The sequence below is a fragment of the Zingiber officinale genome, chromosome 7A (genome assembly GCF_018446385.1).
Source record: "Zingiber officinale cultivar Zhangliang chromosome 7A, Zo_v1.1, whole genome shotgun sequence".
NCBI classification, from domain to species: Eukaryota; Viridiplantae; Streptophyta; class Magnoliopsida; order Zingiberales; family Zingiberaceae; genus Zingiber; species Zingiber officinale.
This window is the reverse complement of record NC_055998.1, coordinates 132,018,403-132,034,712: the sequence shown is the minus strand read 5'-3', so window position 1 is coordinate 132,034,712 and position 16,310 is coordinate 132,018,403. Positions and strand designations below refer to the sequence as shown.

At 33.1% G+C, this 16,310-nt stretch overlaps 1 protein-coding gene across 2 annotated transcripts; it reads right to left on the bottom strand.

Annotated features, from left to right (window-relative positions):
* Positions 1-228: 228 nt before the first annotated feature.
* On the bottom strand, positions 229-9,560 carry LOC122002618. 2 transcript variants are annotated; one of them, XM_042557846.1, is made up of 9 exons: positions 9,290-9,560; positions 8,837-9,167; positions 8,638-8,731; positions 1,605-1,723; positions 1,424-1,528; positions 833-892; positions 701-755; positions 459-522; positions 229-371 (listed from the first exon to the last, which is right to left on the bottom strand). In XM_042557846.1, the coding sequence occupies exons 2-7, from the start codon at positions 9,140-9,142 to the stop codon at positions 702-704; spliced, it is 738 nt and encodes a 245-aa protein (XP_042413780.1). In that variant the 5' UTR covers positions 9,143-9,167; positions 9,290-9,560; the 3' UTR covers positions 229-371; positions 459-522; position 701. The 2 variants fall into 2 exon arrangements, with proteins under 2 accessions (XP_042413780.1, XP_042413779.1); XM_042557845.1 differs by having other exon boundaries at positions 459-755.
* Between the last annotated feature and the right edge of the window lie 6,750 nt (positions 9,561-16,310).

Genomic DNA, 16,310 nt, shown 5'->3' with positions numbered 1-16,310 from the left:
ACATTTTGTGGCAAGCTTCTTACTAATTGTTTTCATTTAGTCATGATTTCTTAGATCAGTTTAAATTCATGTGAAGGAATTTCTTCAACAAGTTCATGAAAGACTATTGATTCAGCTGCTCTTTAATAGAGAAAATTTAATAATGGAATAGGGATCTTTTCATATGAAGTGCCTTTGTCTAAGTTTTCTTTCCTGTTTCAAATTGTATGATAAATAAAGGCCATAAAATTCGATTAAACCAATTCATATAATGCATAAAAGTTCAGATGACACAATTTAAAATTTTCAATCAAAGTACATTGAAAGAACAACTTACAACTTAGGCAGACAAAATAATAAATCTCAATTAATATTTAATGGCCCATGCGAATCTGCAAAAAGAGATTGTAAGATTGTAACTCCTCAAATCATGCACAAAAGGATACCAAATAAAAAAAAATTAAAAAGGAAAAACAAACCTCGGAAAATAATAAAACTCGAGAAATGAGGAACAAGGTGGGATCTTTCATCATTTGAATGGACCTTGCCAGATGTAAGTGATAGCATTTACAACAATATATGCAAACAAGAAAGCTAAGAAGTCCATTAGATCAAATATATCAAAATTGAAATTGTGCTTCAATTTGGCAATGCTTTATAATGTTCCAAAAGTCGCATTTATTGAAAAACTGATTTCTTCAACCTCAATAAGTCTGCTTACCTCAATCTGAAAGCTCTGGTGCTTGGAATTTCTTCTCAATTAAAGCTTGCATTTTCTGCAGTAGAATCACAACTAACTAGTTAATTGGTGAATTAAGATATAAATTTGTTGTAGAACAAAAATTAGTTTGACCTTGACAGAATTTCCAATCTCTTCAAGTTTCTGCAATATAATATCTCCAGGAGGGGGAACCTACAAACAAGAATGGACTTGGAAAGATTTTCTAAATAATAGAAAAGATATCAAAGCAATATCATACAAGTCTAGACTCCACAAACCGAATATCATTTCTGGAGGGGTAAGAATTGCCATAGTATAAATTCAAAATAAAATATTTTGTGGAGAAAATATTTTTCTTAAAATCATTCTAGGTTCCTTGAAATCTGATATATTTATCATCTTTGCAGAATGAATGGTTGATCAGGTAACATGTTAAAATATTTTGCCTAATTTATGCATTGTCTAGACAAGGCAAAAAAAAAGTTGAAAAAAAATTTATAGCGAACTGTTACTCAAGTTGACGCCTAAAGAATGCAGTCCTCACTTTTCAGATATTTCAGATTTCAAATTACACCCACTCAGCACAAGGCCGATTGAAAGTCATGTAATTTGAAAGAAAATTTTCTTGCACAGACTATTTTGGGAGGAAGAAAAACAAAAATACCAGTAGCTCCACAAAGCAAAATTGCTTTACAAGCAAGTATGAAAAGCACTTCACCATACCCAACTGGTAGATGGACCAGAACCAAGTGTATGAGGATCTTCAGACATGTAAATTTGCTTGCTGAGAATATCACTCCTCGTATTTGAAAGATGCATCAGAACAGCCTGCACAAAGTAGATCTAGAGTTTATTACTTTAGTAAATAATGCTGATGAATCAACACTTATCTGAGCAGTAGTACCTTGCGGAAAGCCCCAGGTTCAGAAATTCCTAGGATTTGAACATCATCACTTGGAGGCCTTCGTACACCTGTATTCTTTATTCTGACAGAAAATATGCCGAAGAAGGATTGCAAATAACCTGTGCACGAATACAAGAATTTTAGTGTGCACTTAATAAAGAATTCAACAAGTACAATAACAACAAAGTCTTATCCCACTAGGTGGGGTCGGCAATAAAGAATGCAACATGTAAATCAAAAAATTATTTTGCATGAACCATCTTGTGTTTCTAGTGAATCAATTAAAATTAATAGTTACTTATCCATAATGAGATGGATATTCACAAAACAGACACATGCTGAAAAACAATAATGAATCTAGCACGTCACTTGGACTTGGAAAAAACTATTCATATCCATGTAAGATACAAGTATCAAACACTTAATTTTCTAAAATAGATGGCACACGAAATTTAGAATTCATCTTAAAAATCAGATATAGACACAATTAATCTTAAAAATTTAAATACTAATATTTGATCAATTCACATATATTATGTTATATAGCCTAATTTATATTTACATAGCATGTAACATATAATAATTATAACTGATAATGTAACTTATATTAAGTTCCCTCCCTCCGGTGATGCAACAATACTCTCCTCCTCGTGCACCATGATGTTGAAAATCTATTTCCTCCCAGCGCAACGGAAATTTCATGTTTCTTCTTCCTTTTGCTCTCACAAGTGAGTCTGGCTGCTCCCACTCATTTTTTATCTAAACACACATGTGGCGTCATGCCAACATAGGTACATTGAGGTAAAAGGTTAGTCCGAGAATTGTAGGAATCAAGCAAACAAAATAAAAAAACTAATTGTCCACATGAAGCCCATGTTGAGGTCACAATATTGAAAATAGTATCAGTCACATCACAGACTAGATTTACCACCTTCTCAACTTGGTGTCCAACCGTAACTACATACAATATTTTGGAGGAATCAGTCAAACATTGTCAATATCTCCTCACTCTCCAATTAAACATTCTCAACTCACTTTTAAATATATTTTTTGAACTATAATCTACTTTGATTAAGTATAATATTGAAATTTCACGCCTTCATATTCTTATTAATTGTATAAAATTTCACAATCTTATAGAAACTTATGATGTTTGGCGGCCACACACAATCTTTCATAGGAAGCCTCAGCCGCATTGGGTCTATTATATACAACCTTACATGCATTGCAAGAGACTATTTCCGCAATTCAAACTTGTGACCAAAGTCCCACAGAAACAATTTTATCATTGCGCCAAGGTCACACAGAAGCCCCATGCTATAAGATTTCAAAATAGATTTTATTAGAGAAATAATGTTACTAGTTTAATTCAGTTTGTAATTGTTGTCGATGAATTTATTTTTCATTTTTTTGACTTTGGAATTTAATAGTGAGGCCTCTTCATTTTTCTTGAATGTTGGTACTTGGAAATATTTGGAAAAAAAATCATTGTAAACTATGAAATAGGGATTAATCTTTGAAGCTTAAAAGTACAATATCATTTCCATGTTCTAGGTTATAGTTTCTCGCACTTAGTATCATACAACTTATATGCGGAATATTTTAGGGAGAAAAAAAAGGATAGTTCAGTGCACGAATCTCCTGCCATTGTGGGTCACGGAGAAGGATCGGACCACATTGTGTCTAACCATCTTGTGATTTAAGTACTATTTTCTTTAGGTTTAGTTTTTTTCCTTTTATTGCCTGTGTAGAAGTTTGTACATATACTATTGTTGCCTAAAGCTAGTTAAGTTCTAGGCTTTAGAACAAGTAGTTTGCATAAATTTAAATGACTGATGCTCTGATTTGTTGTACTTAAAAGAAACTTTCCATGAATTATTAGTACTTCCTGCTAAATAAATAATGCCAAAAAGGTTCTTGTTCTAAAACTGGATTGAACAAAGACAGCAAGTTGATGATTCCAATCTCTTTTGTTCAGTTTTCTTGCAGGAGACATACAGCCATACAAACCAAACAAGTTCCTCTGTTAGAGTGTATACTAAAAGCCTAGCTTTTTGTAAACATCTATTTTTGAAATAATAGAATCACATTGGTCAAATGTCTACATTTATTTGTTAAGTGTAGTTGTTCAATTAATTTATATTGTATATAACATGGTGTGTGGTGTCACACACAGAAGATCATGTTATCAGTTCTTTATAAATTATAAAGAGTTGCTCACGACTAAGATGGAAAGGAACAAACTGTTGGAATAGTCGTAGTGTAATTAGGTATTAGTTTATCTTGACTAATAAATTACACTAGTACACTCTGAGTGTATTGAGTAGGATCATTTAAGGTAAGTTCTTTTTGTACTGACTTAATAAAAGAACAAGACCTTAGTTATTATGGAAGTGTGTGCTCTTAATCCTAATATAATAACAAGCACATATATTCAGTATTTATTTCTTTGACTTATCAAAGGGTGAGATTTAGCTCGATAAATCAAAATGCCCGATAAGTTGAGAAATGATATTACTTATAGTGTGTGTTGTTAATTATAGAAGGAAACTGTGTCCTAGAAATCTAGGTTGATAATGTCCTCAAGAGGAGCTCATAAGGATTGTCATGTTAAACCCTGCAGATGGACTTAGTCCGACATGACGATAAGGTTGAGTGGTACTATTCTTGGACTAAGATATTAATTAAAATGAGTTGTTAGTAACTCAATTAATTAGTGGGCATTCGACATCTTAAACACAGGGAGATTAACACACTCATAATAAGAATGAGCCCAAAATGTAATTTGGGATTGGTGCGGTAATTCAATAATAATTCTTTAGTGGTATGAATTGTTATTGATGAAATTAAGTTGGGTGTTTGGGGCGAACACGAGAAGCTTAATTTCATCGGGAGACCAAAATCAATTCCTCCTCTCGGTCCCTATCGTAGCCTCTTGTATATAGAGAATTATACCCACCTATACCACTTTCTTACCCACTCTTTGGTGGTCGGCCAAGCTAGCTTGGAGCCCAAGCTAGGGCCGGCCAAGACCCAAAGATTGAGCCAAGTAGGGGCCAAGCATGGTGTGGCCGACCCTAAGAAAAATAAAAGGATTTTTATTTTAAAATTTTTCTTATGTGGATTCCATGGTTTTTTAAAAGAGAGTTTAAAATTTAAATTTTTCCTTCTACAAAAGATTAAGAAAAGATTTGATATCTTTCCTTATTTGTAGATTGAGAGGAAGATTTAAATTTTGATAGAACTTTCCTTTTTTGTAACCATGTTCATGATTTAAAAAGAGAGTTTTAAAATTAAATATTTTCTTTTATAGTCTTCTACAAAAGATTAAGAGAAAGATTAGATATCTTTCCTTATTTGTAAATTGAAAGGAGATTTTAATTTTAGAGATAACTTTCCTTTTTGGAAATCAACCACATGTTTAAAAGAAAGATTTTAATTTATAAAATTTCCTTTTATAACCAACCATGAAGGGATAAATTATTAGAGAAATTTTAATTTTAAAATTTCCGGAAACAAATAAGGAAGTTTTAATTTTGTGTTTAAAACTTTCCTAATTTGGAGCATGGGGATATGGTCGGCCATAGCATGGTTAAAAGGAAAATTTAATTAATTTTTCCTTAATAACCAAAGGCAAGGAATATAAGGGAATTTTAATAACAATTAAATTTCCTTATTTGCCAAGACCAAGGAATATAAAAGAGGGGGTAGAGGTGCCTTCACCTAAGAACATCTATTCTATAGTTCCTCCTCTTTTCTTTGGTGTGTGGCCGGCCCTATTCCTTCCTTTTCTCTTCTTCTTTAGTGTCCGGATTATCCTTCCCTTGGAGCACTTGTTGGTGGCCGGTTCTAGCTAGGAGAAGAAGGAGAGAAAGGAGGTTTTGCTCTTGCATCCCTTGGAGCTTGGTGGTGGTGACTGGACCTCTACTTCTCTTGGAGAATTGGTGGTGGCCGAATCTAGCTTGGAGAAGAAGGAGCTTGGTGGTTCTCGTCTCGGAAGATCGTTGCCCACACAACGTCCGAGATTAGAAGAGGAATACAGTAGAATATCAAGAGGTTATTTGCTTACAATGGAAGGTATAACTAGTAATTGTTTTCCGCATCATACTAGTTTTTCTTTGTATGAATTCCAAACACAAGAGGCATATGATTCTAGAGTTTCGAATTTGTGATTCGAGTTTGTGTTTTTTTTTTTTTTGCTTTTCGAATTTGTGATTCGATTGTTCCTTTTGGTTAAACATAGAGTTATATAAGGAAATTAAATATTAAATTTCTTTAAAAGGCTTTGTCTAGGAAGTGGTGGTTGCTCCCATATCCAAGAAGGCCTAGTGCCTCGTCATGTTTAACCTGGAAGTCAATTTTGGAAATTAATATTTAATTGAATTTATAACATAGGTAGATTTGGATCAATAATGTTAAGCATCGTTTGCGATCCTAATCTAAACAATTAAGAACAGATAAGTTAAATTTGGAATCAATAATATTAAGTTTCGTTTGTGATTCCTAATTTAATTTCTAAAGAACACAATAGGTTGTTTAGGAAAGGTTCGACACTTGTACAAAATTTTTGTACAGTGGAACCGGTACGATCTTCCTAGGACCAACCAACAATACAAACCAAACAAGTTCCTCTGTCTTGAGTATGGTTGTCAAAATTGACAAATACACAATAGATCACTTGGGTTGTAGTTGTATGAGTATAGTAAAAAACTAAAGGTGAACCAATTTGTCTCGAGAAATGAAGCATCACACAAGGATGGAGTAGGTTGAAATGCTAGACTAGAAAGACTTTGACAGATTCGGCCAACCTAGGTTGAAGACTAATGAAATTAGACATCTACATGTATATTTGATATATATCTTAAGTTGTACAAGAGCTTGGCTAGATGCATATGGAGTTTGCTAAGCTTGTGATTAGATGAAATTGAGTGAGGATGATGACTTGGTGCAGCCAAGGTCACATGCTCAATGATTTGAAGGTCCGATGGAGTTCAAAGAATGATAACATGAGGCATTCGAGGGGCTGGAGGACAAGAAACATTGAGTGATGATGGAGTAGCTCATCAAGCTATTAACTTGGTGGCTTTAGATCTATTAGAGATCAAAGAAGGATGGAATGGGGCATCCAATGGACTGCAAAATGAGAAGTAGCTATAACGTTGACGATAGCTAGAAGAAGGCGAACTGCATAGGTAAAGAGTAAATAATGGCACAAAAAGTGAGTCGTGGTCCTGGTGCATCCAAGGGACTTAAGACCTAACGAGAGACACCTTGGTGGGGAAGTTAAGTTAGAGTAAGCTTTTGAGTGAATTATGAAAGTAAAGCGATTTGTACTTTGGGTTAGGCTAGCGCTTGGCTTAGGCAAAGACTTGATCATTAGGATGGTTGTAGTCGAGGTTCCAATCAGCTGAAGGTGTCTCCAATCGACGAGGTTGACTAACAACTTACTCAGGCTTTGTGACTTATGAATGAAATGTTTCTATTTGGAGTGAGTCAATAAAGATGTTGAGTTGACTTATGTGTCACAATTCAGTCAATTGATCCCTTGACATGAGTTAGAAAGAATTGTTGATCAGACAAAAGAAAGTTGCAATCATCAGATGGCAAAAGGGGTTAAGTTAGGTAGTCAACTAAAGTTAGACTAAAGTAGTCATTGGCATATTGAAGAGTATAGCAATCGTAATAACACAATTGACAAATGATGCAAGTAGAATAGAACAATAAAGGTTGAAGGCTATATAAGGAGAACCAAGGGAATCCCTTGAGGATTAGCAAATCTTGAGCAACATTTTGATAATTCTTAAGCTTGCATGTTGTAATTTTTAGCCTAGATTTTTTACTTGTTTTCTATCTTCTAGTAAGAGACTTGTAAGAAGAGGAGACTTTAGTAAGGATTTGTTAGCATTGACTTTGCTTGTGTTTATTATCGTTGCATTTAATTGTGTTTGATAAAGAAAAGTAAGGTGGTATTCAACACCCCCCCCCCCAACCCCCCAAAAAATACGTTCACGGTCCTAATAGATAATCCTATCTACTTTTAGAAATTCATGCTTAATCTCTTAGCTCAGCATCATTTAAGAGTTGTTACAAGATCAACAAAATAACTTTATTGTTGCATGAGATGTACCACTAAGTAAACCAAGCATATCATCCATCTCTTTATGTTAACAAGAGACATAGTAGCTTTCTAGATCAATATTAGCCTCAAAACCCTTTTCTCAGCTAAACAAAATAATATTGACTATTAATCAACTTTATTGTTGCATGAGTTGTCTTTTCGATTATTGAATCTATATTTAATAAAACATGATTTATCATTGATCAATAAGCCTACAAGATATACATTCAGTTTAATAAAATAAATATTATGTTATATTTTCTAAAATATTATTCTATAAAATAATAACAATAATAATCACATATTATTAGCTAATTAATAACATTAATTTGATTATACTGATATTATGCTATTCATTATTTATAGTGTAAGTAGCAATGCAATTTTATGAGACATAATAAATTACCTCAACATCTTTTATATCAGACTTTAATTTTTCAATTTTCTCGAGGATTGTCAATGCATCATTTCTATTGATACTTTGACCAAATTATGGTAAGCCAACAAAAAATAAATATTTATGAAAGAAAAGACATAGATTCCTTGGTATAGAATGCTTGTTTAGCAGTCATGACTCAAATGACATATCAAGATAATTTTCAAATACTAAGTTAACCTGAAATGAAGAAGATCAGTTTTTTTGTAGGCCCAAACATAGGTATGTTTTTTAATGGATGTCATCTACGTCAAGGCAGGAGTTTTCATGAAACATTAAAGAATTCAATTCCTACAGAATCATAGATGTGAAGAACTGAATAAGACTGAATATCATCCACTTGTATCAGTATACACAGGCATATTCCTTCCAGTTGCTAAAGAAAAAAAGGACTAATGCCAAAATCTAATCAACAATGAAGGTACCTTAATATTTTAAAATAATAATACATACATCCTAATTCCACACTTCAACCTTACCTTGTTCAACTACAATATCTGCAACTGAGGCAAGCACTACATGCTTTTCTTTCGTCAAAACTCCAAAACAAGGAAAAACTACTGGTCTTGTTACCTGCAAATATAAAGAAATTCAACTGAGGAAAACCATCTACTAACCAACTGTTTGTTACAGCATAAGGTGAAGAAGTAGAGCATCCCATGATCATGCTTGATTTACCTCATACACAATAGCATTGGAAGTCACATATAGCTTGCGAGAGCGGAAGTCAGATCGCAAGATATGTCTTCGAATTGGCAAATATAGCAACATCAAGGCCCCAATTCCCCATGCTAGCATCAGAAGCAAGGAATACAGAATCCATTGAACCGTTTGGTACTTGACATATTTTTCTTCCATCTCATAGAAGGATGCAGTGTGCAGGATTGTGTCTTCTTCAGCTTCATTATATCGATTTGTAACTGAACCTGATAATAATCGTCTCTCCAAGACGTCAATTTCAATAGCTTCGTCGGTTGATCCCATATGAAACCAAAGAGAGCAAAAAAAACTGATAGAAAAGATCATCATCAGACAAATTATTGCACGCCAAACTTAAATACAAGTGGAAAACACAATTCAAAGCCCTAACAAACCTTACTGATATCGTGAGTGATGGAACAATCAAATTACCTTTTCAAAGCATGCGGATCCGATTCGTATGATCTTGTGCTACCCAATTCGCCCAAATTAATACGGAAAGCAGCAAATCGAGGAAAGGAAAACGCGCACTAAAGCCCTAAAACCACGAATCGAGCAAGAATGTTCCGCCATGAATGAACCAACATCACAATGGATTCCAATCGAATTTAAACACTGAAAAGTTAACAGGTAGGTAGGAGAGGTCGAGGAAGAGGAGGAATCAGGAAGAAGAGCGGAATGGTAGGAGTAACGGTGATCGTCCCTGGGCCGGGCAATGGTCCATTGGGCCTGACATGGCTTGAAATGAAGTACGTCGGCTTAATTATATTTAAAAAAATAAATTATAAAATAATTATTGATTAAAATTCTAATACTTATATATGGAAATTTTGATACGACGTGAAATCTGTAATCGTACGATGTTTTGTCAAATCTAAAATCTTAAATTTATAAAAATATATATTTTTTTTTGGATTTGAATTTTTTAACCTTTCACCCATGTAGTACGTCAGGTTGTTCATATGACATCTTTAACTGTAAAAACGGTTTTTAATTTTTTTTATATGGGCCATCCAAAACTATGGAGACTATTTTTAGCATTTTTAGCGTGGATCTAATCTCATCTAACTCGAATATAAAAATCTCTAATTTTTATTAGTGCAATCAATTGATAAAGCAGGTCAAAATTAATTGAATATTTAATAACGTACAAACAAAAAAAAAGTTAAAGTAGGACATGAGTAACTGGATGTTTATCGATTGAAAGTCAAACATGAAATTGTCCAAATGGGTAATGGAAAATCGGACATTTAGCGGTTAGAATTTCAACAGGGAGTTGAATTGAAAAGAGAAGTCTAAGTGAGTCATGAAGGATCGGGCACTTGATATGAGATGTAAAGTCCAAGTGAATTATAAATGACTGAACACTTACTTTATTTAGAAGAGCTGATGGGCGGTTTATTAATGGAAAGGTAAGGGAAGAAATGGTAAATTCCTTACACTCCAAATCATGGTATAAGAAAATATATCATTTGAGGGGTAAGGGAGGGTAAAAGTTCTCCTTCCCTTCTCTCATCCCCTTCCCTCGCCTCCTTTCTAAACAAGGTTAAAAGTTACTTTCATTTTACTTACCCTTCCCTTATCTCCTCCAAAGCAAACTGTTAATGATAATAGAAGTATTGATAGATCAAGGTTAATCAGATGTTAAATAATAAGGAAGTCATGATAAATTAAGATGAAGTCTCAATTCCATCATTATTTGACTTATTTCTTGTAGTGTGAATTATAGTGAGTGCATTCGAATTTATTCACAAATTAAAGGGAAAGCAATTCATCTCCTAAATTGATACACAACGTCTTTTTTCCAAAAAAATTAACACACCGTTGAACATGATGTTATTTCTACAGTTTTTCATATTTTGAATGAAAATGGCAACCCTTCGAGCTGGAATTCTACACTTATTATGCTTATCCTCCCAAGGTGTCTAATCCTTCTTCCCTGAATGATTTTAGTCCAATAAGTTTATGTAACATTTGTTCTAAAATTGTCTCTTGTGCAGATTATGGCTTGTTAACATATAGTTCATACCTAGATGAAGGGCAATGCAAGAGACATCATGAAAATAAAATTTTGTTAAGGTTTTCGTAATAGAATTCTGTTGCTATTTTTCATAATAGAAATCTGTTGTGATTTTTCATAATAAAATTCTGTTATAATTTTATCGGGTCTGGGGTAGACACTATTTATAAGGATCATTGTAAATATATTATACAATCATGAGAATCATTGAATGTGATTCTCTTATGTAGAGAGAATTCTAATAAAGTTTTGACCGTTTTTATAGAATAAACACGTTGCCGAACTACGATAACTCTTCTTTTTTCCTTTTCTTCTCCTTCCTTGTGTTTGCTCCTTTTCTTGAACGTCTTTGTCTCATTGTTTCATGTGATCTCTTTCTCTCTTCCTCTTTTCCACGTTAGAAGTTGAAAGGTGTTACCCCCCCTCTTTGCGCAACAATTAGTATCAGAACTATATGTTTTGAAGGATTTTCTTTAACATGTCGAAGACAACTTCTGCGAAGTTTGACAGAACCGGGAACTTTGGATTATGACAAAGAAGAGTCAAGGACTTATTTGTACAACAAGATATGGTGAAGTTGCTAGGAGAAAAAAAATCAGAAAGCATGGAGAGATCAAATTGGGAAGAACTTCAGGTGAAAGCAGTGGCAACAATCAGACTTTGTCTTATGGATGATGTGATGTACTATGTCATAGACAAGAAGTCACCGGTGGCAGCTTGGCAAAAACTGATACATGTTAAAGTTATTGATAAACGAGTTGTATCTCAAACAGAAATTATTCGGACTGAAAATGACAGAAGGAACCACTATGTGAAAATCGACAATAGACTTCGGATATTATCCGAAGTAATAGGTAGATAATTACCGAAGTAGACGCACGTGAAGTAAAAGGGTCAATTTTTTACTTCACCACATGTTTACCGAAGTCTATCACCGGTCCAAAATCGGTTCAAAATTGGACCATTTTCGAAGTAAAAAAATTTTATTACTTCATCGTGACTAGTAAAATGACCGAAGTAGTTGATGATATATTACTTCATAGGTTTCATTGTTTGACGAAGTAAAATAGGTATACAACTTCACAATTTTTGAATTCTGGTGTAGTAAATGATTAATTTTACATCTGCATAATTTGTTTTGGTTGAAGTATTTATTATTGTATTACTTCATTGTAGTATAGAAGCAATAGAGGATATTTTACTACACAAAAAATTCAATGTAGTGAAGTAATTTATACGAACTACTTCATAAATTTGATCAGTAGTGAAACAAATAGTTTCTTTAACTACACCACTATTTAAATTTAGCGAAGTCTTTTTTGTTGTATTACTTCATCATTTATTTATAGTATCAAAGTAATTGATCATATTTTACTGCAATACAATTTTAATTGAAGAAAATTTATATTATAATATTTTACTACAACACAATATTTTTTACCACCAAAATTAAACAAATATATCATAAATATGTATCAAATACAATCTAAAAGTGTATTCATAAAAGACATGTCTAACCATAATTCAAAAACTTTTGTATCCATAAATCTCTAAATACATGTCTAAAATGTATATCATAGCCTACACTTAGGCACTCACATAGAAGTAGACGAATTCGCGCCATTCACTTCTGACTTCATCACACTGAAATTGATTGTAATATTATTTATTTTTTGATGCTGCAAACTGAAACATTAACAGAAGTTTGAGGATCAATAAAAAATGACTCAATATTTTATAAAGAAAATATTTCATAAAGAAGAAATTCACCTTTCTCTCTAATTGTGAATCTTCATCCAAGGCTATCTCTTTCATGTACCGCATCATATAATATCCACATTCAACACCATCATTTTATTTAAGATTATCCTAATGAAATTGAAAATGTCATGCAAGAAGTCACAATCCAAATAATAAAAATTATTAATTATTGTCTAAATATATAGTCACAATACATATTGTCAATTGTTTAAAACCTAGTCCTTTTGAAATACCCCTTGATGCATTGTATATCTTGACCTTACTACATTGTAAACAATAGAAAATTATTTTTACAACCTATGATGAATTGAATGCATTCAAAATTAGTATAATCTACTACTTACTTGGTCACAATAGTTTGCCAAGCATAGTCTCAGTTTCTATTACTCAAATAGTTCAATAAATATATCATATTCTTATCTTCATTAATTATAGTCAAGATCCAATGGTACCTGTACAAATGAAAATATAACATTGACTAGCATGTAGTAGGAATTGATAAATAATTAAAATCTTACTCAGTGTTGTATGGGATGAATTTGATGCTCTCAACTAAGCAGCAATGTTGTGACAATTTACTGTCTTCTTCACCCACACCACATGTAGGTATGTGACCAGGATCCACAAATGACACATACTCAGCTCTTTTTTCTTTCTCCAAGTATTTGTAAAGGTAACTGCAAGGTAATTGCATGGTAATGACAAAGTAATGAAAAACATAAATATACCCCATGTAAACCAAAGCAAAAGCATGTGAACTAATATTGTGAACAAAGAAAACCATATGAACAAATATTGTATTTAACACATAATACTAACAGAAGGAGGCATACGACATACGACAGTTAATTGTAACTTGGCCGTGAAACAACGTGAAAAAAGATAGATTAACAATTAAGAAAGAATCAATTACTTACACACACAATTAAAAAAAGATAGATGTTCTCATGCCAATCATCTGCAGGACCGGATTCAAAGCATCACATAGATTAACAAAATTAACTTATTCCAGTTTGAGAATAATAGTCTTGAGTGAAAGAGGCATACAATCTTTACTGCTTCATAACATAACATCAACCAAAAAGCAATTTACATTATTAACCAAAGTAAATACTTTATAGCTCATCATCAAAATAAAGAACCTTGATTGAGCAAGGGCATTCAACTACTATTAAGCGCATTTGAGGTAATCAGTTAAAGTATCCAAGGATATTAAAAAAATATGAGAAATGATATGAAATGTACTGAATAATCAGTGTCTAAGTTGAGTTTAGAATGCTTAGCTCTTACAAGGTAGTCAGATGATTCAATATGGATATATTGTACAACATAATAGAAACATTAAATAATTTTAACAACTGAAAGAAAACTCATTCATATTTTGCATGACACCTTACCACAACCTCATATTACAATAGAATGGAACCATGCATCTTCTAAACTAATACGAATTATATTGCAATAAGGCACCACACTAACAAGGGGATGTGATGTTTTATCTTAAAATTAAATTTATGAAATATTATACTGCTATATATGTGGCAATATAAGCTATTTGAATACTTAATAAGTATCTAGTAGATTGTAATTACCTAGACAAAAAGCACATGACACAAAAGCAGTAATACACTAGCAGCATAGTATTTTTACTTAGTTATAATTCTATTCTTTTCCTACAGAATTGCCTATGACGAGCAATCATTAATAGTTCAATATTTATCTTTCAATTGTAGAAGCAAACAAAACTTTCATACCATATATTCAAACTGACAACATAAATGAAAAAAAAAAGAAAAAAACAAGAGGGTATCACAAAAAACATAAGGCGAAGATTGATATGAGCTCAATAAATATTGGGTACTAAAATAAGCTTCATCTTACAGAATCCTTGAACACTAATGAGATTTATACAAAGAAGTGATGATGTTGCTTTCTGAAAATCCCTTAAAGCATCTCAGAATTGTTAGATTGAAGAACACGTTTAACATCTTTTAAAACTTCTCACAATTGGTAGGTTGAATTAACATCTTAATCTATTTTTCCTAGAAGTCTCCACCAAATTGTCAAAAAGGCATGAAAGGGAAAAGAAAAATACAGTGACTATAAGCACTATTTTCTAGGGAAAAAAATGGTTTTATAAGCAATGTGGCATTACCTTGCAGCTATTGGCTGTGTTGCTGAATTCATTGTCTCCAAGGAATGAGTTGAGTTATCTAAAAGTCTAGCTTGTAAGATTATGTTAGATTCAGTAGGGATAGCTAATTAATTTCTTGTTGAACCAAGTGTCCGTCCCCTTCTAGGAAATCTTGGATCCTCTGATGACCACAAACACATACATCCTCATAAATTTAGTAGAATTTTAGAACAATCTAAATGTTCTTCCTAAAATAAAATTAGAAATCAGTGGTAATTGTAAATTCCAAATAATTTTTAAAAGAAATGAAGTATTATCTGACACAATATTTTGTGTATACTTTTATGATCATGGAAAAATAATAATGTTAAAGTGCTAATTTTCCTAATGAGGACCTCATCCAAATGTCATGCTACATTTCAACTCACAAATACTAATATTTGGTTGTTTATCTCAACTGAATGTGAGAGAAGTCTTACAAAGCTATTGAACAAGTTACTAATTATCAAGCACGAAGGATTGCCATTCAACCAAAGACATTATGAACCTACACCAGATTGTGATGTTGTAATTTAGATAAATAATGTATTGATGATTGATAGTATACTTGGAGATTATAGTTACTTAAAGCTTATTTATTTTTCAAAGCCTTTGACTTAGCAGTATCATTGTTACTTAGCAGCATCATTGAATTGAGCCCTTCATGGACCACATTATGAAGTAACACCGACTACTCCTAGTTCCTTTGGAAGGGACTCGAGGATTGATAGCTTAAACACCTCATAAGCAAATCGATGTGAAATTGAGAAAAAAAATACCATATAAATAAAGGAACAATAATAGCTTAGAACCCTAGTTTTCTCCAATGGAGAAAATACGTGACTTGAAGCAAGAAGGTAAAAAACTACTGTTGAGCCAGTAGTTACAATACATTGAACATCGATATGCCTATCTAGGGTTCCTCACATGAATTGGGAACAAGTCAAAAACTTCAAAATTCAAGAAAGAAGCGAGGAAATAAATGAAAATCACTACACAAATTCTAGGAGTAGTTGAAAAAATACACATCCGCATAATCACAAAGAGGGAGAGATACATGCATACAAGTCTCATCCTAGTCATGTCCGAAGAGGATGACGACAAGGCACTCCTCCTTCGCCAAGATAGCCTGATCCACTGCCCAACCGGAGTGCAGATGCGACAGAAGGTACGACATCCTCATGCCGCAGGGATGAATCTCTTTCCCCTTCCTCCTCTCTCAAGCGCCGAATTTTGGATTGTTGAAATAGGGCGAAGGCGGCACCCGGTTAGGAGTAAGAGATCTTGAGCACAACCTCCACATCTTGTGAGGAGACGCAGATGCTAGCATCGTCGAGGGAGCGATTGACGCAGGAAGGGCTGGAAGAGGCGAGGATCTCACAGAGAACATGAGAAGGAGAAGCGAAGGAGAAGACTGTCGAGGAAAATGAGAAAGAGAAGCTGCCGTCGGAGGAAAACGTGAAAGGAAAAAATGCTAGGTGATTTCGTCAAAACTTAGG